This window comes from Tamandua tetradactyla, chromosome 13 (assembly GCF_023851605.1).
Source record: "Tamandua tetradactyla isolate mTamTet1 chromosome 13, mTamTet1.pri, whole genome shotgun sequence".
Classification (NCBI taxonomy): Eukaryota; Metazoa; Chordata; class Mammalia; order Pilosa; family Myrmecophagidae; genus Tamandua; species Tamandua tetradactyla.
Window position 1 is genome coordinate 57,271,712 of NC_135339.1, and position 27,709 is coordinate 57,299,420.

General features: G+C 37.6%; 1 protein-coding gene across 4 annotated transcripts; it reads left to right on the plus strand.

The window, feature by feature from the left end:
- Nucleotides 1–3,515: 3,515 nt before the first annotated feature.
- CCNJ (cyclin J) lies at nt 3,516–25,329 on the plus strand. Of its 4 annotated transcripts, none has more exons than XM_077125575.1 (6): nt 3,516–3,670; nt 4,291–4,400; nt 13,080–13,290; nt 21,067–21,366; nt 21,455–21,614; nt 22,234–25,329. In XM_077125575.1, the coding sequence occupies exons 2-6, from the start codon at nt 4,332–4,334 to the stop codon at nt 22,643–22,645; spliced, it is 1,152 nt and encodes a 383-aa protein (XP_076981690.1). In that variant the 5' UTR covers nt 3,516–3,670; nt 4,291–4,331; the 3' UTR covers nt 22,646–25,329. The 4 variants fall into 4 exon arrangements, with proteins under 4 accessions (XP_076981690.1, XP_076981693.1, XP_076981691.1 ...); XM_077125578.1 differs by having other exon boundaries at nt 21,491–21,614; XM_077125576.1 differs by having other exon boundaries at nt 3,516–3,629.
- Nucleotides 25,330–27,709: the final 2,380 nt, after the last annotated feature.

Sequence of the window (27,709 nt, forward strand, 5' to 3'; positions counted from 1 at the left end):
AGCCCAAATGCCCCTAAAGCCCAAATGCTGAAATATTATATTGCTATTTCTTTTAGTCTCCAGTATCTTAGACTGGCTAGAAGTAGAAACCTAAAATTGTGGAATTATAACCCATACCAAATTCTGAAATCTGTTCTACAACTAATAGTTATGCTGTGCTTTAAAATTTATTGCTTTTTTGTATATATGCTATTTTTCACAAACACACAAAAAGTGATGATAAAAAAATATATATTCCTTCTAGCCTGTGATGTTTTGGAGCAGATAGAAGGGGAAATCTGAGATGATGGTATGGTAGCCCATGACAAACTCTGGGATCTGGCCTGTAACTAGTTGTTGATGGGTGCTTTGAAAACTATTGCTTTTTTCTTTCTTTGCTTTGTATATATTTTATATTACTTATATAATTATATTTTAGCAACATTAAAAATTATGTATTAGTGAGATGGAGGAAGGGGAAAATGTATATGTGAAGGATGACATAAAGCGTCTAAATCTTTACTCTTCAAGAAGTAAATACATTTAAAAATTACAAATCAAGAAAAGTAATATAAGCATGCTATTTTGAAAGATGATAATAAATGCCAGAAGAAATAGCTGAAAGAATTAAAATCCTCTGTAGGACAAAACTTGGGGGGATGGAGCAAGGGCTGTTGCTTTTCATTACATCTTGTAGAAATACTTGACTTCTTAAAGGGTATGCTTGAATAACCATGATACACTTAAAAAAAAATTTTAATTTAGAACTGTAATGAATCAAGTTTTATGGAGAGTACTGGCCTCTTTCCTAAAAGAAGACTTTGCAACATGTGTGTGACAAGAATGAGGAACCTAAAACGTTAGAAGCAGCCTTAGTCATCATCCAGTTCACTTTACTGATGATGAACGTGAGTCCCAGAGGAGGGCAATGACCTGCCTAAAGCCACTCCAACCGGAAGCAACAAATCAAGAATCAAGAACCAGAGCACAGTGCTTTTGCCTTCCAGTCCCAATACAAAGCAGCCTTTGAAAGGAAATCTAGATATTCTGCTATGGAATAATGATCACCAGAATAGACATTAGGTATAGAACAGAGTGTGTAATGTGCTACCTTTTGCATACACAGTGGGGCCCAGGGATAATATACATGCTTGGTTGTATATACCTGGGTAGTTCTGGAGGAACACATAAAAAAATAATAACAGTGTTGCCTTTGGGAAGAACTGTGGTCAGAGGAGAGAAGGGGACAAAGTGTATATAGTTTTTACTGCTTGACTGTTTTACCTTTTACATATAATTTAAAAATTTAAAAATCACTGGCTTTTCACTGCCTAAAGTTTGGTGCACTTAAAAAGCCCTCCAGAGACTTTGGTCCCAGACTCATATATATTACCCAACCTATCATATGCTTTACAGCAAGTATATGGGACTGTGGTTTCCATACTCTGTTCATTATTTAGCTTTTCTGCCTTTTTTACTTCCATCCTTTCATACCTTTGCTGATCACAGCTTCCTTCAGTTGGAATGTCTTTCCTATCTCCTTTTTTCCATTACAGCCATGCGCTGACCTCCTCATTCATTCCAAACATGTCGTCTCCATAAAATCTGCATTTGATGTTTTCTCTGTCTGGAACACTGGGCCCCCAGGTATCTGCATACGCTATCACTTCCCTATTGAACACCTCACTTTATCGGAGATGCTCTCCCTGACCACCATACATAATGCACCGTTCACCCAGTGTCACTTTATTTTTCTGTTTATTTTTTTCACAGCATTCACCATCACGTGACAGGTTTTGTTTGTGTTTCTTTGCCCCCAGTAGAATATAAACTCTGTGAGAGCAAGAAATTTATTTAGGAATTAAGTAAATACCTAATTATGTACAGCTTGCTTTAAAGATTTAATAAAAAAAATCATAATAAACCTGATAAGATACGTTAGGGCATAAATAGAGAAAATGAATGGACATTGATGTCTTTTCTTTATGAGACAAATTCCAAAAGTAATGAGAATGCTTTCTGAACAAGCCTCTCCCAATGAATTACATCTTCAAAGTAGAAACTGTGAGAGACAACCTGACTGTTACTCTGATGATTATAATCTGTGATCCATTTTTTTCTGAAAAGGGTTCTTAAATAGGACTAAACATTTAAGTATTCAGGAGCCAAATTATTGCCGTAAAGTTGCTTAGTGCATAGATACTATTTAAATGTCATTATAAATGGCTTAGACCTTTTAGCCTGAGATTTTTTCATTTCCTGTCTAGGAAAATCCTGCAACTGAGACAGGCCAGGTTGGAGCCTTGCCCCAGAGCAGCCTGTTCCCCGGACAATGCCTGGTTGGTAGAGTTCTGCCAATTTATGCCTCTTTTGAGTTTCCTTCCCCCTGATCCCACTGGTTTCTGTAGCTCTGCTCTCCTGGGCATAAGCTCTGTACGAACTATAGCTCATATACATATATGCTGCTGCTCTTCAAATGTATGAAGATGCCATCGTGATAAATAAAACTCAGATTCACGTAACATGCAGTCCTCACTTTGGAGTAGGTCTTTATTCTCATGCCTCTTTGGGGATTCCTTATTTTTTAATATTTAAAAGAGATTGATTCACATTCTCAGAAAAATGGGGACCACTGTCCTAGACCGACTATCCACTTCTATTGTGATATCCCACCAAAAAGGCTAAAATACAATTGATTAGGTTTTGTGTCAAGCACATTGCAAGTCCCACATTACATTAATTGATGTTGGGGTGTTTTCAGTCTTGCATTTTCATGACTTATTACCACAGACGGCTAATATCCATTGTGGATTTGACAATCTAGTTACTAAAAGCAACCTAGGCTCCTCTGTGGGATTGCTAGTGTTTTTGCGATCAAAACACTAGCGAGCCCACTAAAAGATTTCTTCATTCAAAACTCTTTGTAACCTCTAAAGCAAAGGAAATTAGAGATTAAGTTTTTAGAAGAGTAGGTTTTGAGGTGGAACTTAAAGGTACAGCATAATTTCACAGAGGAAGTGCTTGTGAAATGGCCAGGGCAAAAACACTAGCGATCCCACAGAGCCTAGGGTTGCATGAGACTGTTGCAGTGTGAGATAAGGCTGACTGGAGCCATGCTATTAAGGTTTTAAACGCCACGCTGCGGTGGCGGAACTTTTCTCTCCGGACCAGGGGGCCATCGAAGGTTCTCAGCAGGTGAGTGGCATGACCAGATTGGCCACCGAGTGATCAACGTTTTCATGACTCCCGAGGTCTCCCCCGACCTCAGCGCGCCCTCCCCGCTGCCTCACATTAGGTAGCTGCGGGACTTTTCGGCAACACCAAACGCGAGGTCGCCCCAGGACTGCCTGGGTTTCGGGCAGGGTCGGGCAAGGGTCCGCGGAGGTCCAGGCCCTGGCAGCCGAGCGGCGGTCGGACGCTGCACCTGGGCCGGGTCCGGCTGCCGATTGGATGGCTAGGGTGACCCCGCTGTATCGCGAGACGAGATTGGCAGCGGCCGGGCCGCATGTGCCCCTGCGCTGAGCTTTGTACGCGGAGCCGCCTGCCGGTCCTTTAACAATGGGCGGTGCGAGCGCCTGGGCGCTGGTCCCTAACTGAGGCCGGCGCTTCGCAGCCGACTTGCCGCAGCATGAGCTGTGCTGGCGCCCCCGGTACGCCGGCGGGGCTGGGGCTGTGAGGGCCGTGGTTCCGGGTAAGGGAAGCTGCCGTGGAGCCAGGGCTGGGCGCGGAGGACCCGACCCGCCCGTGCGTGGCGCGGAGCCGGGCTGGCCCGGCCTTTTGTTCGCCTCTGGGACCGCGCGAGCCGGTGCTTTCCTCAGGGCGAGGGGAGGCGGCGTCGGTGCGCGCTGGGCCCGGCGCTGTGCATAGGGGACCCTGAGCCAGGCGTACATTCGCTTCTGGGTTTCTTGGTGGGAGCTCTTCCCTCAGAGTTTAGTGTGACTGGTGTCGTTTCCCGGCTCCGTAGGGCCGGCGGGGATTCGAACCCAGGACCTGGGGAGCCCAAAGGCGTCCAGCGTTACTGAGCATGCACCCAGGTCCCAGCCTTGGGAACTCGGGCCCGAGCTGACCCCGTATTACCGGAGACCTAGTCGGGCAGTTCTCAGCATATGCCAGCTTCTCCTAAGTGGGTAGATCGGGCCTTAACTTGTGACATTAAGAGAATTGGTCTACATCGGTGCTAGTTTTTAGAGCGAGTTAGGTGAGGATGAACAGTTACACACCCCTTGAGGAGGTCACACCCCTCGAGGAGGAGGCACGGAGGGTCTTGAGGGAAGCATCTGACAGTGACTGCGTCTGGGGTGTGTCTTCCAGACTGAAGGTGCAGCGTCTGGCTCGGTTTGCCGCCAGGGCCCATGGAGCTGGAGGGGCAGTGGTGGCGAGGACAGCTGGCCGCCGATATTCATCAAGCGCTTCGGCACAAGGTAACTCCGATGCCCGATCTTCCCATTTGGTGTCTTGTGCCAGTTATTATGAGTCTCGGCTGCCAGGGAAGCTTAGTCACGTTCTTTACCCACTCGTTTCCAAGCCAGAAAAGGCGAGTTTGCTTATTTGCTCAAGTGCAATTAACTTCTAGGTTCCTTCTCTGTGATGTATCAGAAGAACCTGCAACTTCAACAAGGAGATTCTTGGGGCATGGTACTTAGGAGGAGAAGAAAGGAATATTCTGTGTTTTTGTTGTTTCCATGTGGAACATAGATTCGATTTTGTATTTTAAAAAGATTCATAACTGGCCTTTTACTGGGCAGAGCAGCCCTCCTTGTACTGTGGTTGTGTGTTGCAGCTATCTATTATAATTCACATTTGTACATAAAGTAAATTTCTCAGCCTTCCCACTGATCTGAGACTTTGGACGTTATTTAATTTTTTTTTTCCAATTTCTCATATATAAAATAAGGCATGATAATAATAATAGAACATACCTTATGGGGTGATTGTGAAGATTAAATGAATTAGTGCTGTACCTGTAAAATGCTTAGAATAGTGCTAGTTATGTAGTAAACCAGAGAGTGGTAACCATAATTATTACCTATCCCCATGCCCTAAGATTTGGGGCTATTCAAAAAGACCCTAAGATGATATTGTCTGTATTATAGAGCTTCACCTACTGTATAAACTAAAGGCAGAGAGATTAATTTTTTCCAAAACCTACATTTTCTGTAACACAATCTAAATCAAACTGCCTAGCTAGCTCATTTAAATCCAAACACATGGAGCCAAGAATGGGAATGAAGACTTGTAATTCTGTATAGTTTAATGTAATACCCCCATACATCCCAGGGTATGTTAGGCAGATAATTAAAAAGTATTGGCAAAGTCCTTTGAGGGACTGGAGAAAGAATATGAAACTTTTAAACTTTCCCACCTGGGAAATTCTTGATACTCTCTCCCTTGATACTTGAGGCTTGTCTTATGAAACTTAATTCTAGCGGAGAAGCTAAGCCTAACTATAATTATGCCTAAGAGTTACTTCCAGAAAACCTCTTTTGTTGCTCAGATGTGGCCTCTCTCTAAGCCAACTTCAAGGAAAATTATTACCCCCCCACACACACACCTCCATGGAACATTGCATTCAGGGGTGAAAGTCTTGCTGACAACATGAACCATGACTCCCAGGGATGAGCCTGACCCTGACCCTGTGGAATGAACAATGCCTTCCTGATCAAAAGGGGGAAAAGAAATGTAACAAAATAAGATGTCAGTGGCTGAGAGACTTCAAATAGAGTCAAGAGGCTTTTCTGAAGGCTACTCTTATGCTAGCTTCAGCTAGATAGTGCTAATTGCCATGGTTTGCCAACCCCCAACAAACATCATTCCTGTTAACCCTAAAGAACATTTGGACTGTATCTGAGAGTCTATAAAAGTTTTATGCATTAAGTTTACTTTCCAGAAAATTATAACCTCCAGATGGTTCCTGGGCCAGATAAGCCCTGAAACCCAGAGGGGCCACACTCTCCAAGAACATCAATTAATTCCATCCCCCATCCTATATTGTCAACGTCCCTTTTCAACATGAGAAAGTTTGGACATAGTTCAAATATCCCTAAAGATTGGAAGAAATATCAAAGTAGAAGGAGGACTTAGAACAGAGATGATAGGATTTAACAGATGAACATGGCTGCTAAATCATTATATTGATATTTCTTTTAGTCTCCAGTTTCTTGGAGCAGCTAGAAGGAAAAACCTAAAATAGCGGAACTGTAACCCATATAGAAATCTTTTCTATAACTACTTATTAAAATGTACATTGAATTTATTGCTTTTTTTGTATATTTGTTATATTTCATAATGAAGAATGTTAAAAAAAAAAAAAAGGACCTTAAGAAGGAGCATTACATTCAGTGCCTACTAATATCAAATTCTTCAGGAAGATAAGAAGTAGGCCTAGTATACTTAATAGTTTCTTGCACAACTTAAAGTTTGTGTTGTTACTCTTAAGTAACATTTTTTTTCTGTAATTCACATGTCAGCCTAATGGGTCAGTTCTGTTCTTCTTTGATAGCCAGAAGAGAAACGAAATCCAAAGTGACTCAGTTTCAGCTGTGGATAGAGAAAAATATTCGTTAAATGTAAAAAATGAGAAAGAAGCAAAATTGCTGAGATGTTTTATAAAGCGAATGCTGACAGTCGGAGCTAAAAGATCCTGGGATGATAATCAACTTGTGTGTTAAGTAACTATCAGGTTAGGTAGATTGGAAAACCAAATTCTGATTTAAATAGTTACAACTGTACCCTTATCTAAGGCTTAAGACTTCTAAATACTATTTACTCTCACATTCTTTCTCTTAGATACATTATGTACATCTCAGCTCTCAAAAAGTTGTTTGTGCCATATAAAAGTTACAGCTATAAAATGGCTCCTTGAAATATTAGTTACAGTTGCAGGTTTTACCTTGAAAATTGTGCAGATACACTTTTTATTTTATTTTTTACAGCTGTCATCTTTCCATTTGAAATATTCTTTTCTAAGTGTAAGCTCTTTATCCCTCTGGTATGTGGTGAGATTAATTGCAGATATACCTCTTTTTATTGTGCTTCACTTTATTGTGCTTTGTAGATAATGTATTGTTTTTTTCCACATTGAATATTGTGGCAACCCTGTGTCGAGCAGTCTATCAGTGCCATTTTTCCAACAGCGTTACTCACTTCATGTCTCTCTGTCACGTTCTGGTAATTCTCGCAGTATTTCAGATTTTTCATTATTATTGCACCTGTTATGAAGATCTGTGATCAGTGATCTTTGATATTACTGTTGTAACTGGTTTGGGGCTCTACAGACTGTTCCAATATAAGGCAGTGAACTTACTCAGTAAATATTGTCTGTATAATGACCCACTGGCCATTCTTTCTCTTCTTGGGTCTCTCTATTCTCTGAGACAACACTGTTGAAAGTAAGCCAATTAATAACCCAACATGTCCTGTAAGTGTTCGAGTAAAGTAAGAGTCTTCATAAGGCTGCAGCTGCCATCGTGATTCTTTTGATGGATCTGGGCAAAGGCGATTGAAGACTGAAACTCTCATGGATGACTTTTAAGGGTTAAAGACTTCAGTGGAGAAAATAACTGCAGATGTGGTGGAAATAGTGAGAAAACTAGAAGTAGGAGTGGAACCTAAAGATGTGACTGAATTGCTTTAATCTCACAATAAAACTTTAATAGATGAAGAGTTACTTCTTATGGATGAACAGAGAAAGTGGGTTTCTGAGAGTCTGCTCCTGGAAAAGATGTTATGAACATTGTTGAAATAAAAGGGGATTTAGAATATTACATAAACTTAGACAGTAAAACCGCAGCGAGATTTGAGAGGATTGATTCCAATTTTGAAGGAAATTCTACTATGGATAAAATGCTGTCAAACTACATTGCGTGCTGCAGGGAACTCTTTCAAGAAAGGAAGAGTCAGTTGAGCAGTGTACTGCATTGTTGTCTTATTTTAAGAAATTGCCACAGCCACCTCAACTCAGCAGCCACCAACCTGATCAGTCAGCAGCCATCAACATCAAGGCAAGACCCTCCACCAGCAAAAAGATGACATCCCACTGAAGGCTCAGATACTGGTTAGCATTTTTTTTTTAGCAATAAATTTTTAAATTAAGATATGTCTATGTATTTTTTAGACATAGTGCTAATGCACACTTAATAGACTACAGTATAGTGTAAACATGACTTTTATATGCGCTGGGAGTAGTGTGATGTGCTTTATTATGATAATCAACTTATTATGGTGGTCTAGAAAGGAACCCACAATATCTCCAAGGTTTGTCTGTATTTGATTTTAATATTTTCTTGATAATTTTCATAGTTTTTTATTCTTGAATTTTAAGGAAATTTTAATCCTGAGTGTGTATCTAATTAATTTTGTCAGTTGAGGTTGGAGATGGATTTTTTTTCCAATTCAGTCCGATAGATTTGTTGAACACTTTTATTTGTTAGTCTCTGGAGAATCCAAGGAATAAAACACAAAGCTGCACTCAAGTTGTTATGAGCTATTAGAGTACAAAATAGTACAGCATCTGAAGGAATGCGTCTGATAGCCGTCTTGGGCCATTGATGGCAGGCTACGCTGGATTGTTGTCATGCTGTCTTTTAGCACTGTGCAGGCCACGTGTCTCATGAGTTGACTCACTGACCACATTTTATAAAGAGTGTATGTTCATCAATAAAACTTAAATCAATGGAACTGGAGAGACAACTGTTTGTAATGCACAGAAGTCAAGGAAATGTAAAATGAACTTTTCTCATAAAGACATGGTAATTCCAGGCTATTAAGAAATGATTTTGTTGGATAGTCATCTGTTTATTTATTTATTCAACATATCTGAGTTCCTATTTTGTAGTAGGTGCTATGCCGTTTGTTAAGAGTGGTAACAGTGAATGAGGCAGACATGATCTCTGCCTTCACGGAGTCCCACGTCTCTGGCCTGGCGGGCAAGAATTCTGCCAGTGAGCCACCGTTGCACCTTCATGGAGTCTTCTTGTATAGAAATAGCCTATGAATTTAGGTCTTCCTTGGGCATCATCATTCAGTTATTGTGGAAAGGGTTCTATGTTTAGACCCCAAGTTTGTGGAGGAAAGATTGTTGTGAACAGCATTGTCATCTACTAGGGAAGAGTAAAAATTAAAATGATGAAAATCCTCTTTGACCCAAAAATGCCAATTGTACTGTTTTTGTGAAAATTAACAAAAACAACCTGCAAAGCAGCTATCCCCTTAAACCCTTGTGCCTCCTTTTCTTCTCATTGCTTGACTATTTATGTCTTAGGATGTTGGAGGAAATTGAAATATTTTGGGGGCTGTTTATGACAGATGGGAACAAGTCTGGCTTTCTTAGAAATAGTAAGAAAATGTTTATCACATAGAGTTGTGATTATGCTTATGAGTATTTCTTGCATCCTTTAATTCTCTCCTGGACGGTTAACCCATTCTGGAAAGGGGATGGCGTTTCAGGTGATAGCTGATGAGGACCTGAGCCTGTGGGTGGAGGTGACCTTCAGGTCTTTGTGCTTTGGTCTTAGGGCATCCTGAGAAACAGATGGAAACAAGAGTATTCCGTTTTAGAGGATCAGGAGTAGACAGTAGAAGAAACTTGTAAACTGTAGGAAGCTTAGGTCATAGCTGGTATAACTGCAGTACCTGGACAAAGAAAACTAAACCTGCTGACTACCTGATAAGCACTGATACTTCACCATTGAAAAAGTGAGAAAGAGAATGCATCGGACACATTGTTAATCTTCAAGTGATAGTCCATGAGACTCATCCTTTCTTTTTGCATGTGTTCATTTAGTAAAGTTTACATATTAAAAAACCCTAGCTGTTTCTCTATGAGTCTTTAAGACCTTGTTCAGGCTTCTATTCCACAAAACCCACCCTAGCTTCCCCCACCCCCAACTCCCTACCCTCTGAGCTGCCTTAGATCTCCCTCTTCGATATTCTTATGATACCCTGTGATTAGTAACTGTATTCTGATGATCTCTATACTTTGGTTCATAAGCTTGAGACCAGAGACTTTTTCCTGCTTTTCTCCCTGGTGTTAGCACACTGTCTGCTACATGTGAGATGCTCAGTCAGTGTCACATGATGGCAGTGAAGAAAGGCAAAGTCTGAAATTGCAAGACATTCACACCATTGTAAAGATCTACAGAAAATGGCAAAGGAGAGAAGAAAAATCCTAGAAACTACATGTGAGAAATTGGTATGTTACCCAATTTGGTTAAATTAATATTTTTTCTCTAATTTTCAAAGAGCCACGCAAGCCTAGGTCCACATTTTCTTATTTTATATAGCATTTATTTATACTTTTCTCACTTATCAATATTTAAAACATAAAATAAGCCTGTCTCCCAAGTAACCCCTGTTAATATTTTTAAAATTCTTAAAGTGGTTTATGTACAGGGTTAAAAAACATTTCAGAGTTTCAAATGAACCTTTCCCAACCCCATTTCTCTGATCCCCAGAGGTTACCACCATTGTTGTTGTTGTTGTTTTTCATGAAAGGATACCCAATAAACGAATATATCAGCATAGATAAATTTTTGTTAATACAAGAGGCCATACTGTATATTCACTATTCTATACTTGACTCTCATCCTACCCTCAATTTATCAGATTCTTTCATATCAGCACCTATAGATCTATTGCCTTTTATTTAAAAGCCACATTAAATGGATTTCCCAGTTTATTTAACCAGTTCTCTATTGATGGACATCAAGCTTTTTTTAATTAAACTTTTTATTTTTAGATATTATAGATGCATATGCAGATTTATGAAATGATGTAGAGTGATCTTATACCCTTTACCTGATTTTCCCCACTGTGAAATCTTGCAAAACTGTAATGCAACATCACAGCTAAGAAGTTGTCTCTGATATAGTCAAGATACAAAACAAGTATCACCACAGGAATTCCTCAAATTGCCCTTTTATAGCCACACCTACTTCTCTTCCCTATCCAGCCCTCCTTAATCCCTAGCAACTGCTAATCTGTTTTCTGTTTCTGTAATTTTGTCATTTCAAGAATGTTATGTAACGGGATTATACAGCATGTAGTTTTTTTGAGGTTAGCCTTCTTCAACCCACATAAATTCTCTGGAGATCCATCTAGGATTTTGGACATCAAGCTTTCTTATGCCACCATTTTGCTCTTACAAACAGTGCTACAAAGAACCTCCTTGAATGTAGGGTAAATTCTTAGCCCTAGGATTGCTAGGTTAAAGGGTATCTGCATTGAAAAAATATCTATGTATTACTTAATTGCCCTTCAAAAGGTTATAGCAGTAGTATATGGGAGTTCCTGTTCATCTCACTATTGATAGCATAAACAAAATTAATAAAATCTAATCTGGTAGGTGAAAAAATTTTTAAATGCTTTTATTTTAAATGTCATTGAGCATCTTTTTATATGTTTTGGCCATCCTGTGTTTTCCTGTGAACTGTCATTTCATATCTGTTGCCTTTTTCTTAATGATTTGAATAGCTCTCTAAAGAACAAAGAAATTTGCTCTTTTTATGTCAAAATATTTATTAAATGCATCTTTTCTTTGGTATGAAATGCTGTTGTTAAGATATGGTCCTCCTATCCAAGAAAAAAGAATGTTTTTCTTGTATACAAGTCTTCTATACTGCTTCAGAATGTTCATGTTATCTTCATATAGGGTATGTAAGTTTATTTCTAGGTACTTTACTTTTCGTATTTAGTGTATATCGACTCTTTTGTTTTCTAACTGGTCTTTAGATGCAGAAAAGCTATTGTTTTTTTATGTTAATTTTGTAATCATCCATCTTACTGAATTCATATTATTTCTCTTTATTTTTTTCTGTTGATTCTCTTTAGTTTCCTGGGTATAAATTATACCATCTAAAAAGAATAATTTTGTCCCTGAAAATTGTTTTTGATTCTTCCTTTCCAATAATTATAACTTCTCTTTCTTTTCTCTGTATTAGTGAGTATTCACAGAATAATGTCAAATAATATTGCAGTAATAAGCAATCTTTCTAATGTTTTACCTCCAAACGAGATAAAACATTTGGCTTTTCTGTTTGAGGTCTTTTTACTTCTCTCACTCCCTCCCTTCCTTTGTCAAAGAAATATATGTCTGTTCTTATCTCCCAGAGCTACCTTTTTGGTAACTATCAAGTTGTCATGCAAATTTATGCATGAAATTTTATTTTGACTTTATTCACAGATTTTCTAATATTGAACCATCCTTGAGTTCTTGGGATATACAACAGTCGTAGGTGATGTTTTCTTTGAATACACTACTAAATTACACTGCTTTTATTTTATCTGACGTTTTGCATCAGATAATATTATTAGATTGATATGTAACTTCTTTTAGTTGTGATGCTTGTTGATATGTAACTTTTTGTTGAGTTTAATGTCAGTATTATGCTGATCTAATAAAATAAATTCGGAAACTTCCTATCTTACTCTATGCTCTGGAGAATGTTTAATAGTATAGGAATTTTCAATGTTTTTAATGTAAAGAATTAATATGGTTCCAAAATAGGACAGTGATGATATGATAATTTTTAGGTATATGAACAGATGATAGCGAAGTAGAGATTATAAAAATTCTGAAAGAGAAACATGATTAGAACATACTAGTGGATGAGCGTTGGTCTCCTACCTGCCACACTGGACATCCTAGATGGATCTCCAGAGAATTATACCACACATAATATAGTATGCAGCATTCCAGGAGCATAGACACTTAACTATTACTTCCTAGCTTCCTAGAGAGGTGTTTCTGGGTGTGAGTGTGATGTGGTGTTGTGGGGTTTTTTGGTAAAGTTGTTTTTCTGAAAACATCTCATAGGAAAAACAATTCCCTTATTAAAAATCTTTCTAAAATTTATCCATTCCATAAAGTTACATCTATGCTTGGTCATAACAGAGGTTCTAAGAATGAGAAAAGTTAGTTTTAAATTTAAAACATCTTTCATTATTCTTCCACTTAAATTTTTCGTTTTTGTGTTCAACTAAAAAAAAGTGTGTTTTAGGTGCTTTTAACACAGATATATTGGAAAAATAATAGCAAGTCTTTGCATTGTAAGGATACTATCTCTCAAGATTATATCAAACTGAATGTTGTTCTCTTAACCTAGGAGCTGAATTTGCCCTCCTACAAAGGCCAGTCCCCTCAGCTAAGTCTCAGGCGATATTTTGCTGACTTGATTGCCATTGTGAGCAATCGCTTCACACTCTGCCCTTCCGCCAGGCATCTTGCTGTCTATTTGCTGGACCTGTTCATGGATCGCTATGACATCTCTATCCAACAGCTACATTTAGTTGCGCTTTCTTGTCTGCTTCTAGCAAGTAAGTATGAATCTGTTGTATATGACGAAATTCTATTATTTATAATAAACTTGCATAGAACTCATTCATTCCACTTTACTAGCATCAGAGAGCTTACGTTGAAAGTACAAGAATTCTTAACCACACGTTAAAAAGTACTCTATAGTCTTAAAAACATGTGCCTGTGCCTGAGTCCCACATTCTGACAATTCTGATACAAATGATTGGGCCCACCCCAGATCTGAATCAGAATCTCTACATCATGGTACCTGGGTTTTATTTTATTTTTTTAATTTTTCAGAGTTACTAAGATGATACTAATAAGATTTTCTAGTTAAGAACCATTGTTTTAAAGCAGCAGTTTCTAGAGATAATTGGTTGTCACAACCTGGGGGGTTGGTACTGGCATCTAATATAGAGTCCAGGGAAGCTGCTGAACATCCTACAATGCACAAGACAGCACCCCTAAAAAAAAAAAACTAAAAAACTGGGCCAAAATGTCGATGGAGCGAAGGTTAAGAAACTCTGTCTTAAAGGTATCATGCTCTTGTATTGTTCAGAGTACTGACTATATAATGCATTGGTGTAATGATCTGAAAATTCATCTGCAACTGCTACAGTCTTTGCCTATGAACTGGGCACAACTATATAGTAAGCAGAAAGATGGAATCTGATAATAAACGTATGTATTACCCAATACAGAGTATTTATTGGATCTTTTGGTGCCGCTTTCTCTTAATATCTACTTCTAACTCATTTCATTGTTAGTACCCTCACTGAAGAGAGAGGTAAGAAAAGGAATTGAAATTGAATTTTACTTCTTTTAATAAAGTGAGATTATATTTGATATTGAAGTTGAATTGATTATGTAGTTTTTATATTATCCACATCACTACAATAGCAATTTGCGCCCCACTTCAAAGTAGTATATAGATTTGTTGATTACCTTCACCTCTTACCCACCATTATAGGTTTGTGATCAGTATCCCTCCTGTCTAAGAATATTCCCCCTAGACCCTGCCACCAGAGTTCCTTCAGAAACACCTTTGCGATTTGGCTGATATTATACCTAAAGCCAGATGCAAGGCTATGTGGTATCATTTCTGGTACCAATCTCTTCTCAGGAATTTTCTTCCTACCTATTCTTTCTTTGATCTGATTACCTCACCTACTTATTTTTATCATCTTGAATGTCTCTTCATAGGTTTTAATATATATATATTAAAATATATATTAATATATATATGTAAGATATAGCCCCAGTGATGATTTTCTACTGCCGGTGGATTAAGGTGGAAACTCTTTAATGTGATTGTATCCTGATCTAGCCACCTTTCCAGTCTTATCTTCCCACCCTATTTTCATGTGCATTGAGCTGAATCCTTGCCAGAATACTATCCTTTTCCTTAGTATCTACATTTCTCCATTAATCTAGTTTTCTCTAAGATACAGACACACCACCTGTCTCTGCCTCCCCTACCCTAAGCCAGAGAGACAATTCTTATACATTTACAATTAACCTTTAATTAAAGTATCATTCTCATAAGTAATCACATATACAATACTGTATGTGTTTCATCACTGGCTTCGGAGCCTTCATGATTTAATAACTTGTGTAGGATTAGAAAAACCCATACTTGACAGGTCAGATTTTGAGAGAGCACGTAAATGGAATGGTTTCTTGTTATCCTGCAGAATGCTGATTTACTATTGGATCAGTTTGTAGTGAAGAGAAACTGGAAATCAAGCAGGCAAATTAGATTATTTTTAAAAATTGGGATGAAAACATTGGTAATAGAAAGTAGCTTTTGCTTGCTGTGTCCATCACTGCTTTCTTACTGCTGCCAAGCCCCACCTGTTCTTTGCCTATGATTCTAAAGTATGGTGTATAGCCAAGTAGGACATTCATTTTGGTGAGCTGTGAAATAATAAATAATCCATAGTCCATTCATAGAGTGCCTTATATTTATGACTAAAATTTACTTACCAATAACTTACTAAAAGAATTGGGGGCTATTAAACTAGATATTCAGAAATTACATATTTCACCAGAGCTTACCGAAAACTCTACTATAATAATCTAATAAGAATTGCGGCTACTGTGCAGTACTTGGCATTAGTTCCTAGTTCTTACAATTCCCTTAATTTGAGGGGAGGATACTTTATTTGTATGGTTTTAGGGTCATTAAAATGTAGTTTTCAGTTCTTGTTTCTAAATTATATGCTACAGTTAGTTTAAGGTCATGATCAGTATATTTTGTTGAAGATTATTGGTTTAAATCTGTGGTAATTTTTTAGTTACTTCAATAGTATTTTGGGGCTTATTTTTCAGAAACTATGCTTTAGGATCTGTATTTGCTGTGGTTCAAATTTGTTTATGCCTTATTACTGAAAAAGCTGGCTATGAGACAGATACCTCCTCCATTTGTTCTGCTGACTCTCTAACCCTTCTTTCCCCAAGAGAAAAGAATTGCTTTTATCATTTTTTTCCCCCACTGGAGAGTGGGAAATGAGTGTGATAGGTATCCCTCAGTGTCTCATCCCCTCCTAAATAGTCAGTGGTCAGAAAACACACATTTTTGTTTGTGTTTCATTTCAGTGATGAAACACATACAGTATTGTACATGTGATTACTTATGAGAATGACACCTTAATTAAAGGTTAAATTAAAGGTTAATTGTAAATGTATAAGAATTGCCTTTCTGTCTTGGGGTGGGGGAGGTGGAGACAGGTTTCTTGTCTGTATCTTAGAGAAAACTAAATTAATGGGGAAATGTAGATCCTCTAATCTAGGGTCAGGAATAGAAGAGGCTGGCCTTTTAGTAGCCAGCAGCAATCTCCCCTCCCCCAAGCTCTAATTTCACATCAGAAGTGCTTAGGATGCTTATAAACTTACTTATAGCCTATTTTCAGTATCTGATGTCTGCTTTAACTTTGTTGAGTTCATTTTACTCTTCTTATATTCCTATCTTTTTACCTTTGGATACCAGTGACACCTCCCCAATTAGTTATCATCAACTTTATTCAAATCCTGCTTCTGTCCTTAGAGAAAAATTGAGCTCTGTGTTTTCCCCTAGCTGCTCCTTTCTTGGGAAGAACAATTTCTTTAAAAAAGTGAAGTACAGTTTATAGCTGACAGGAGTGGTGACAGTTGGATTCCAGTTAGAGAATAAGTTGGGAGGCTTAGGTTGTTTGGCCAAAGATGAAACATAACTTATAAGCTCCATGTGCTAATGCTGCCTGGGAAGCTCTTTAATCTAAAAGAGTCTGGGAGTCTGCACTATTTGAGGTAGGAATAAAAGACCTAATTTCTAATAGGAGAGTGTTGGGTAGTGTTGAAGAGCAGGTACTATAGTGATGGACTTTCTGGGTTTGAATCTCTTGCCAGTAATAAAGCTTGTAATAACCCTTCAGTCTTAGGGTACCTCCATATAAAAATAGAAACAAAGAAACATACAAAGTTGTTGTGAGGATCAAGTGTGGTAAAATGTTTAAAAGCACAAAGGAATTAATATGAATTAGCATAGTAATGATTACTTCCTCCATAAGCTGCTCTGTACTCTTTAGCCAGTCCCCTAGCCCTAAAGATTCTAGTTCATTCTAGAATTGGCCCTGATTTGTCTTGGAAAATCTTCAAATTCCAACCCATCCACCTACATGCCCTGGCTTCCATAGACTTCTGACTAGCCCTGAACTTGTGGAAAACATGGAAGTGATCTTGGCGATGAGGCTTCCAGTAATTTCCTCAAGACTTGTGTAACTAGGAATGTCATTTGGAGTCAAGGTGAAGCCAAATGTGAGATTATAGGCTCTTAGTAGTAACAATTTATGACAAATGCTTGTGTCTCCGTGCCTACCAATAAAGTGTTAGCAAAGATTTTACTTCTAATAAGGGAAAAAATGTGCCTTACACAGTTCATTTGATTTACACCTCAAATTTTTTAATGAGCTTAGAATCATTTCTTTTTCTCTGAAAAAGAATTGCCTCTTTGTGTTCTTTACCCACTTTTCTGTAAGATTGATGATCTTACGAATTTGTTAGTATTGTTAGAATATATTAAAGATGACTTTGTTTTGTTTACTTTGTAATGAAGAATAGAGTGTGGGTTGGCAGAGCTCAAAGTGACATCTGATTCATGCCCTACTCAGTGTACAAACCTCCTCTCCATACTTTTGCCATTCACTACCAGCTTTAGAAATGTGCTAGTTTCCATAGCTGATCTGAACATTTCCTATAAAGGAAAGAAGACTTAATATTTTGGCTTCTGTGGCCTCTAATTCTTTATTTTCTGGGAAGCAGACATGAATTTCCTGTTTCCTTACTTCCTGTTTGAGGCCTTTATCAATATAATCACATTGCTTCTGGTGTTTCCGTTCAGCTGAAGAAACTGATCTTTCTGATCTGTGAATGGTACTATGGATAAGTAGGTTTAAGATATACCATACACATTCACACACACACACACACACCCCATTCAGCACAACAAAAAGCTATAGATGTGAAAACAGGTACTTACTGAAGCTGTCACAGATTTTGTATTATCCATATATCTAAGTATTTATGACTATAAATAATGAAAAAGTTCCAGAAAACTTACACTTGAATTAAAATCCCTGTTATGATCATGCATCCAGTGGGCAGATTATTTTTAACTTTGCAAATTAAAATACAGTCTTTCAAACTTGTAATAGCCAAGAATTTTATAAATATTGGAAAACCACAGATGCTGATTTACATAGAAGACTGTCTAACCTGGTAGTTTTCCTTGTATAAATAAACTGCTGGCAATACTTTGGTCTAGAAATGCAGATTTGAGAATTCAAATGTAAGCCTTACATTGGGCTTCATGTTTTGATTTGACGCAACTTAGTTGACCTCAGGTGAATTGGCTAGCTTTACTATCTTGGTTTCTTGAACTATAAAATTGGTCATATACAACTTTGTTTTCAATATTGAAAATAATATGAAACACTCTTGATTCTTAAACAGTCAATTATGGTGTATTAATTTCTTCAAAAGAACTTTATGCATGGTATAAATAGACTTCATTAATTTTTTCAATATTACTTTGAAGTATACTGCATGCAGTATTGCTTCACAAAAGGCAAGGCACTTTGAAAGCCCTAATGTTCATCCGGAGTGATTGAACTAGGTCATTTTCCGTCTGAAGAATTTCAGTTTGTTTTACTGAGAACAGTGATCTCAGCTTCTATATCTTTATACAATGAGAGGCTAGATAAGTATGTCACCAAGACCACTTGAAGGCTTTCACCTGTAATAATTATATACTATTGGCAAGACGTGAAATTCATCTTTCTGTGATTTGAATTGTGTTCTAGTTTGCTAGCTGCCAGAATGCAATATACCAGAAATGGAACAGTTTTTAAAAAGGGGAATTTAATAAATTGCAAGTTAATAGTTTTTAGGCTGTGGCAATGTCCCATTTAAAGCAAGCCTATAGAAATGTCCAATCTAAGGCATCCAGGGAAAGATCTTGATTCAAGAAGGCCGATGAAGTTCAGAGCTTCTCTCTCATCTGGAAAGGCACATGGTGAATATGGTCACGCTTCCACTCTCAGCTGGAAGGGCACATGGTGAACACAGCGTCATCTGCTAGCTTCCTCTCCAGCTTCCCGGGAGGTATTTTCCTTCTTCATCTCCAAAAGTCACTGGCTGGTGGACCCTCTGCTTCATGGTTCTGTGGCATTCTCTGTTGTGGCTTTTTTGTGGCTCTGTTGTTCTCTGCTCTCTCTGAATCTCTCTCCAAAAGGTTTCCTCTTGTATAGGATTCCAGTAAAGTAATCAAGACCCACCTAGAATGGGTAGAGACACGTCTCCACCTAATCCAGCTTAACAACCACTCTTGATTGAGTCACATCTCCAGGGAGATGATCTAATTAAAGTTTCAGGTATACAGTGCTGAATAGGGATTAGAAGAAACAGCTGCCTTTACAAAATGGGATTAGAATTAAAACATGACTTTTCTAGGATACATACATACTTTCAGACTGGCACAAATTAGAAAAGACTATCGGAATTCTTGTAAAGTATGGATTGTGTAAATTTTAGATCAGTTCCTACCTGCATCAATTTTTAGTTACAGATAGTTTAGATCTAAAGTTTAAAATTTATCTGGAGCAGGAGGAGCCACTGTCTTTCTTTTCCCTTTGGGTTAGACTCTTAAGTCATAAATATCTCCCAGATCTCCCACCATAGGAGACAAAATTGTCTTCCCTACTTCCCTCCAGTAAGCAAAGACCAACACAGAGAGCAGTGCTTTTTCCCCAGCCCTCAGGCAAGTCAGAGTGAACATCCTACTACTGACTGTAGTGTTGCTGCCTGAACACTGAGTGTCTGGGCTGAGTGACCCTGGCCACTGCCATTTGCGGCAGCATCTTCAATGTGAGGTACACATCCATCCCTTCTGGAAGATAAACTTTATAGGAAAACTCATCTGGTTTTTCCTGCTTTGGCCATCTTTCTGACTTCTCCAAGAAATATTTTTTAAATAGATAAAATAAAATTAGAAGATTTCCAAGGAAACCAAACATATTAAAATAGATACAAAGTATTAAAACAAAAATGTTACACAGTAAGATGTGCTTCTTTAGTAACATATTCTGACAATCATAATTTCGGAGAAATATAAGTATAAAAGATATTTTTGCTTGCTGGATATAGTATTTGTAAATAAAAATTAATAAAATAGATACTGTGAGAAATCTGTAATATCTGCAATATATGACCGTTTTAAACCTTAAAGTAAAAAAAAAGGCACAATAGAAGACTTGAATTATAATTTCCCTCCTATGGACTACCATGGAACAAAGATTGCAAGAGACTTTAAGACAACTTTCCATTGCTGCATCTAGAAAATTATAGTTTGTGGTTTTCCTCCAGCTATAAGCCCTAGAAATCCCTAAAAAGAATCCTTTGTATATAATAAAATGCTTGCTTGGAAATTAAAATGTCAGATGGAGCATAGTTTATACATAAAAATTATTCCAGGGCTGGAGAGAGAATTTTATTCCTTATCAGTCACAGTTGAAATCTTCTAGATGACTGTTTCCTGATAAGAAGTTAATGCCTTCAAATAATAAAGTTCAGCCATCAGAATATCTTTACTCCTATATTGCGTTAAGTAAGGAGATATAAAAGGGACTATGAAGTATGTCCCCCCCCTTGAAAAAAAATAGATTTAACTATATTTTTGTTGAGGATTCAGAAGAGGAGGGATGAATTTTGTGTGTGTGAAATGAGAAATTTTCTGCTTATAGATACTCATCCAATTTTTTGTTTGTTTTTTCCCCTCCTCCAAAGTATTGAGCGCTCTCTCTGGAATTATGCTGAAAATATGCCAAGATGAAACACTGAAAGCTTAGGGTTTTTTTGTTTCAGATAATGCTGTGACATTAAATTCTTTAAAATATGTTCTATTCTAAAATAATTTATTTTCTTTCACCACCACCACCACTTGCCTCTGCACCCCACAAAAACATTCCTGAAAAGATTCAGCTAGTGAGATTTGAGAGTTAATTTTTCATTCACATACATGAGTATGTCAGTTACGCAATAGGACACAGATCAAAATGTTTACATGTTCCAACCATATTTTTTTTCAAGGAAGGGACAGTGGGGACAGTGACGCCAGGAAAGGAAACAGCAAATATGAGAAACACAGAGAATGCTGGCACAGTTGTATTTGCTTAAACTGGGGAAAAGAATGCTTTGGATCTAACTGACTAGACATATAATGATCACTTGCCTAACATTTTCTCTTTTTTTCCTCTTATAAGGTAAATTTGAAGAAAAAGAAGACAGTGTGCCTAAGTTGGAACAGCTCAATAGCCTGGGTTGTATGACTAATATGAATCTAGTATTAACAAAGCAAAATTTGCTACATATGGAACTATTATTATTAGAAACCTTTCAGTGGAACCTCTGCCTTCCAACAGCTGCCCATTTCATCGAGTATTATCTCTCCGAAGCAGTACATGAAACAGATCTTCATGATGGCTGGCCAATGATTTGTTTGGAGAAAACTAAACTCTACATGGCCAAGTATGCAGATTACTTCCTAGAAGTATCTTTGCAAGGTGAGTTGTTGTGGATGCCAGTAAGTTGATTTTTGAGCTCGTGACTTGTATATTCTATTGCTTAAGTTCATTTTTGATGTCTCCACAGATTATGCCTTTCTAAATTATGCACCTTCTTTAGTAGCTGCTGCATGTGTGGCTTCTTCAAGAATTATACTTCGTCTTTCTCCAACATGGCCTACAAGACTACATCGTCTTACTGCTTACTCCTGGGATTTCTTAGTGCAGTGCATTGAACGGCTATTGATGTAAGCCTTTTTGTTCTTGTATTTGTAATTTCTCATTATTTTTCTTCATATATAAGGTTCCCTGAAAAACAACTTCTCAAAGGCAAAGTTTTTAGGATTCTTGTTTTTAGCAACCATGTCCTGGCACAGGCAAGCTGCTGTGTAAGCAGAACTCTGAAGAGGGGAGCCTCTCTTGGCTGTTAACCAGCTAGAGGTTGTCATTGCTAGCAAGATTTTAGGTACATGATTGGAAAAGGAGGAGTTCTTGTTTCTCAGTGAGCCTATCACTCTGACATCAGTACACATGAATGCTTGCCCCATTCCCTGTTTGCATATCTTTAATTCTTGGGGCCACCAGCATGTCACCAGATTGGAAGCTACATTTAAGTGCTTATGGATGTATTTCTCAGGCTGGGCATAACCTTCAAAGCTACCAGCACTCAGTTTCCAGGGTCTGTACCAAGGTAAGGCGCTTTAGAAGGATAGAGTGAGATCTCAATATCATGGAAATGATGGTACAGGACTGCTACTTTGGCAGTGGTGACAGTCCAGGGGTCAGCTGTTGAGGGGTTGGGATTGGGACATGACTTTGTTGCAAATTCTTTTCAATCTATATTAAGGTTTCCTTTTCTTATTGTAGCGCTCATGATAATGATGTGAAAGAAGCGAACAAACAGAGGGGGCAGGCTGGGCCTCAGTCAGCACAGCTAAGTGTGTTCCAGACAGCTTCCCAGACCTCGAGGCCACTTCACTTTCAACAACCTCAGTATCTGCATCAAGCGCATCAGACCTCACTGCAGTATCGTCATCCTGTATCAGAACAAGCAAGCTGTCAACAGATCGTATCTACCACACACACCTCATCTTACACATTACAGACATGTCCTACTGGCTTCCAAACTAGCGTTCAGGGCCTTGGGCACGTGCAAACTGGTATTGGGATGTCATTAGCGATACCAGTTGAAGTCAAGCCCTGTCTGAGTGTTTCTTATAACCGGAGTTATCAGATAAATGAACACTACCCTTGCATTACGCCATGTTTTGAAAGGTGAAGGTAGTGCCTGACCCAGACTGTTTTGTGACTAGAAGCTCTGGAGCAAGCTTTATTTAAACTCTTCAAAAGGAAAGGGAGCCAAATGGCATCAAAACACTTCGGATACCAGCTCCAGGAAATTGAATATCCCTTTCAGTGCACGAAGAATACCTGGAGTACTGAGCAAACACTTTAATAGTGTATATGTCAAATCTTATTACAACAAATCCCCATATGACAAAGATTTTCAAGCCCTGGCTGATGGTCCAAATATTTCAAAAATATTCAATGCAACAGAAAATTTAGACAGACTCCAATTCGCCATATTGAGATTTGACCTATTGTGGGCTCTTGCCTAATGTTGGCATCTATGTCAAAGACTAATGTATCTGTGTACTTGCCAAACAGTCTTTTATGAAGGAAAGTTACAGTATTAATTTTTGAAGAGATCCTTTTTTTATTCTGCAGTTTTGAGTTATATTTTTGATCTACAGATGAATTTTGACTAAGTTTAAACTCGTAAATTGTTATATTATACCAATCGGAGTAGTAAAAAAAGAAACTTTTAAATGATTCTGTATAACTTCCTATCACAAATAGTATAGGTGTCTAGATTTATGTACAAAAATGAAGGGTGGAGTAGATCTCTTATCTTAAAATCATGCTCATAATTTTTTGTTTTGTTTCCTAAATGATCAGCCTCAAATCTTTAGATTGAAATACACTTAACTCAGGGAATTTATACTACTTGGAAACACTTAACTGTAATGCAACATGCTTTGGGAATGTTATAGTATAAACTACCTTTATAACTTCACTGTAGGCTAAGGTATTCCTGCTAGGATGTGTTTTCAAATGAGAACGTAACATTGTAGTGTTGAATGAATGAAATGGTGGTTTCTATGATTCATAATACATATATACATCTTGCATTTCTCAGTGCAATCAATAATCCATACCCAGATTTGATATTATTCTAAAAAAAGTTTTTTCGAGGGAAAGCGTACTATAAAATATCAATACTGGAATACAGTTCCATAGATTTGTTTTGGAGTAGGGTGTGGCCAGGGGTAGTTCTCAGGTTGTGCTGGAGCAGCACTTTGTTCTGTTATGTGGAAGACAGGCGTTAGGCTTTATGAACAGCATTTGAATCCGTCTAGTCAGTCTAAGCAGGCAAAGATACTGACTACTAAATTTCAGTAGCAACTTTCATTGAACTGGCCCCAGAAATGCCCTGGAACATTTTACTATCCTTCTAATGAGTGAAAACACAATAGTCTTTACAGCAAGGACAATTTCAGGGTAAAGACTTTGGGGGGAATAAATTTTAAAGGAAAAAAAAAGTAATAAACTGTGTATACATTGTGCTCTTATCTGTGGGAGGAGGGAGATTTGGTGAAGGGAAGCTTTCTGGTTTAAAAGTAAGATGTGTCTTTTTGTTTGTGTGTGTGTTTTAATTGTTTTTTTTGTTTTTTGTTTTTTTTTTAAGATAGCACTTGAATAGAAAGGAATCTGCCTGGCAGGTATGTGACTGCCATAATATGCATTGAAGACAAGCTTATTATAAAGATGTGGGTATGCAGCAGGAGTCTCAGCAATCAAGCCAGTGGCTTTTGTTAGTAAGGGAAGGGGCTCAACACAGTAACAGACTGATCCAGATGGCTCCAGTGGATGAGTATCAGTGGGTGGCTTCTGCCAGCATGAATTCTTAGAGAAAAACCCTTTCCTTAAAAGGAAGATAACTTTTATGTTTAGAATACATACAGCATGATGTATTCTATTATATTGGCTTTATTAGACTGGTAGATGAAATAAAATAGTAAAACAACAACAACAAAAAACCACTCAGGTAAGAAAAACACTCATGGCAGTTTTCAAGCATGAAAATTGTGTTCTGAAAGTATCATCACTTCCTCTTTAGAGAAGGCTGCTAAGTGGATTTTGGTAATTCTTACCTCAAAAAAACTTGAATTATTTTAGGGAAAATGGGTTCAAAAGAGAATCTATCTTTCACATTCAGAACCCAGCAACCTGGAGTCCATTTTCAGTATTTTAACTACCTCAATAATATTATGAATGTAAGATACTGGGATAGAGATCCCAACTTGAAACAACAACCGGTGCCTATGGTAATTTAATGTCTTGTCAAATGCTTTTATTGATTGATTTAAATGTCATTCTTGTTATAGAAGAATATGTCTTTTAAAAAGCTTATTAACAACACTTTCCCAATTTATATTTAAAAAAAGCTGAAGAACACTGGATTGATTTTTGCGGGGTGGGGGGCGGTGGGTAGAATAAAACAATTGGTTACTATTGCTGCATACCCAGGGTGAAGTGGGTTGGGGCGTTTGGAGAACAAGAACTATTTTAAATCATTAGGTTTCAGTATAATTACAGCTCACAACTGTTAGCTTTGGGGGGGATGGAGGAGTTGTATGGGTTTTGTTTAATTTATTAATTAATCTTTAAGATAGTTTTTTTTCCTTTTGAAATTCTTGGACCATCATTAAATGTGTACTGTGAATGATTAACGATATGTATAAAGGGCTACCAAAGTCCATTAAATAAACACTACTCAAATACAGACTGCAAACCAAAATATATCTGTGTTATGACATTAATTGCAAATAGTGAGTGTGGTGCTAAAGTCTACACCAGTGGAATTAGACGAGTGCTATGCACTTCATTTTAAAATAAAACTAGTTTTCAGTAAAATTCCTTTGGTGTTTTGTTTTACATATATACTTGACATATTTGCAGCTTTTTATTGAACCACGCTATTACGCAAGTCAGACTTGGAGTTGTAAATGTCTAAGAACCATCCGGATCCGTAGGGTTGTGGGAAATATTTGTCTATTTTATGTATTCTATACAGAGCATCAAAAGCATGTTGGACACAGCTATTGTTGCCTTTTGAGTTTATCAGTTTTAGTATATTAGCAATTGCAGATTCTAATTTGTTAATAATGCAAGCTTCAGAAAATTTGAAGTTCTCAAAGAAAAATAGGGACACAAAATGGTCACACAGTGAGCATGAACAGGGTCAACAGTGCTGTTCACCTAAATATAATTTGCTGCTTCAACTTAAAATTCAGCAGAAACAATTTTAACATTTTTTAAGTTAGAGAAGAAAATTTGTGAAAAAGAGTTATCCCATTTACCACCTCCATTGTTAACACTTTGCATTAGTGTGGTCCATTTGTTATAATTCATGGAAAATATTTTTATAATTGTACTATTAACTATAGTCTTGTTTAAACTCATGTTCCCTATGTTGTACAGTCAAATGTTTTATCTTAATTTTTATTCTAGTAACGTATAAGACTAGAACTTCCCCTTTAAACACATTCACATATATAATCCAGTGCTGTTAATTAATATTGTACCACTATCACCACCATCCATTTTCAAAACTACAGCCAACCTAAATAGAATTTCTGTACAAATTGTGACTCTCCAATCCCTACAAACCCAGCCCCTGGTAACCTATATTTTGCTTATTTTAATTATTTCATGTCAGTGAGATCATGCAGTTGTTCTTTTGTGTCCAATGTATTCCACTCAGCATGATGTCTTCAAGGTTCTGTCACTTTGCATGTATCAGGACTTCATTCCTTTTTATGGCTGAATAATATTCCATTGTGTGTATATACCACATTTTATTTATCCATTCGTTGTTGATGGAAAGTGAAGTTGCTTCCATCTTTTGACAATTGTGAATAATGCCGCTATGAACATTGGTGTGCAAGTATCTGTTCGAATCCCTGCTTTCAATTCTTTGGGGTATATACCTAGTAAAGGAATTGCTGAGTTACTTGGTAAATCTATACTTACCTTTCTGAAAAACTCCGAAGTGTCTTCCACAGTGGCTGCACCATTTTACATTCTCATCAGAAATGAATGAGTGATTCTAGTTCTTCACATTGTCTTCAACACTTGTAATTTTCTTTCTTTTTTTCTTATTCTTTATAGTAGCCATTCTAATGGGTGTGAAATGGTATCTCACTGTGGTTTGGATTTACATTTCCCTAATAGCTAGCGATGTTGAGCATTTTTTCATGTGCATTTTGGAGAAAGGTGTATTCAAACTTTATGCCAATTTTTTAAATCAGTTTTTATTGTTGAGTTGTAGGATTTTCTTTATATATTCTGGATATTAAGCCTTTATCAAATAAGTCGCTTCCAAATATTTTTTCCTATGGAGCAGCTTATCTTTTCACTTTCATGCACAAACGTTTTTAAAATTTTGATGTAGTCCTATTTATCTATTTTTTTCTTTTGTTGCTTATGCTTTGATAGTCAGAAAAATCATTGCCTATCAAAAGATCCTGATGATGCCTCCCTACACTGATCTTTTCAAAGAACCAATTTTTGGTTTTAATACTTGTTCTGCTTTGCTAAAGCTGCCAGAATGCAATATACCATAAATGGATTGGCTTTTACAAAGAGGATTTATTAAGTTACAAGTTTACAGTTATAAGGCCATAAAAATGTCCAACTTAAGAAAGACATCAACAAGAGCATACCTTACTCTGGAAAGGCCAGTGATTTTGAGAGTTTCTCTATCACATGGGAAGGCACATAGTGACATCTGCTGGCCCTTTGCTCCCAGGTTACATTGCTTTCGGCTCCTGGTTTCAGTGGCCTTCTCTCTGAGCTTCTCTGGGCCCTCACTTAGCTTCTCCAGGGCAAACTCTGCATTTCATCTCTTAGCATCTCCAAATGTCTGTGTCTTAGTGTCATGGTTAGGTTCATGTGTCAGCTTGGCCAGGTGGTGATACCTGTTTGTCTGGTTGGACAAGTGCTGGCCTGTCTGTCACTATGAGGACATTTCATAGAGTTAAATCATGACGACGTAAGCTGCATCCACAGCTGATTCCATTTGTAATCAACAAAGGGGAGTGTCTTCTGCAATGAGTGGTGTTTAATCTAATCAATGGAAGCCTTTTAAGGAGGATCCAGAAGAGACAGGCTCTCTTCCTGCTTTGGCCAGTGGGTCTCTCCTCTGCAGTTTGCCTAGACCCTCTGTCGGAGTTGTCAGCTTCACAGCCTGCCGTGCGGATTTGGGACTCTACATTCC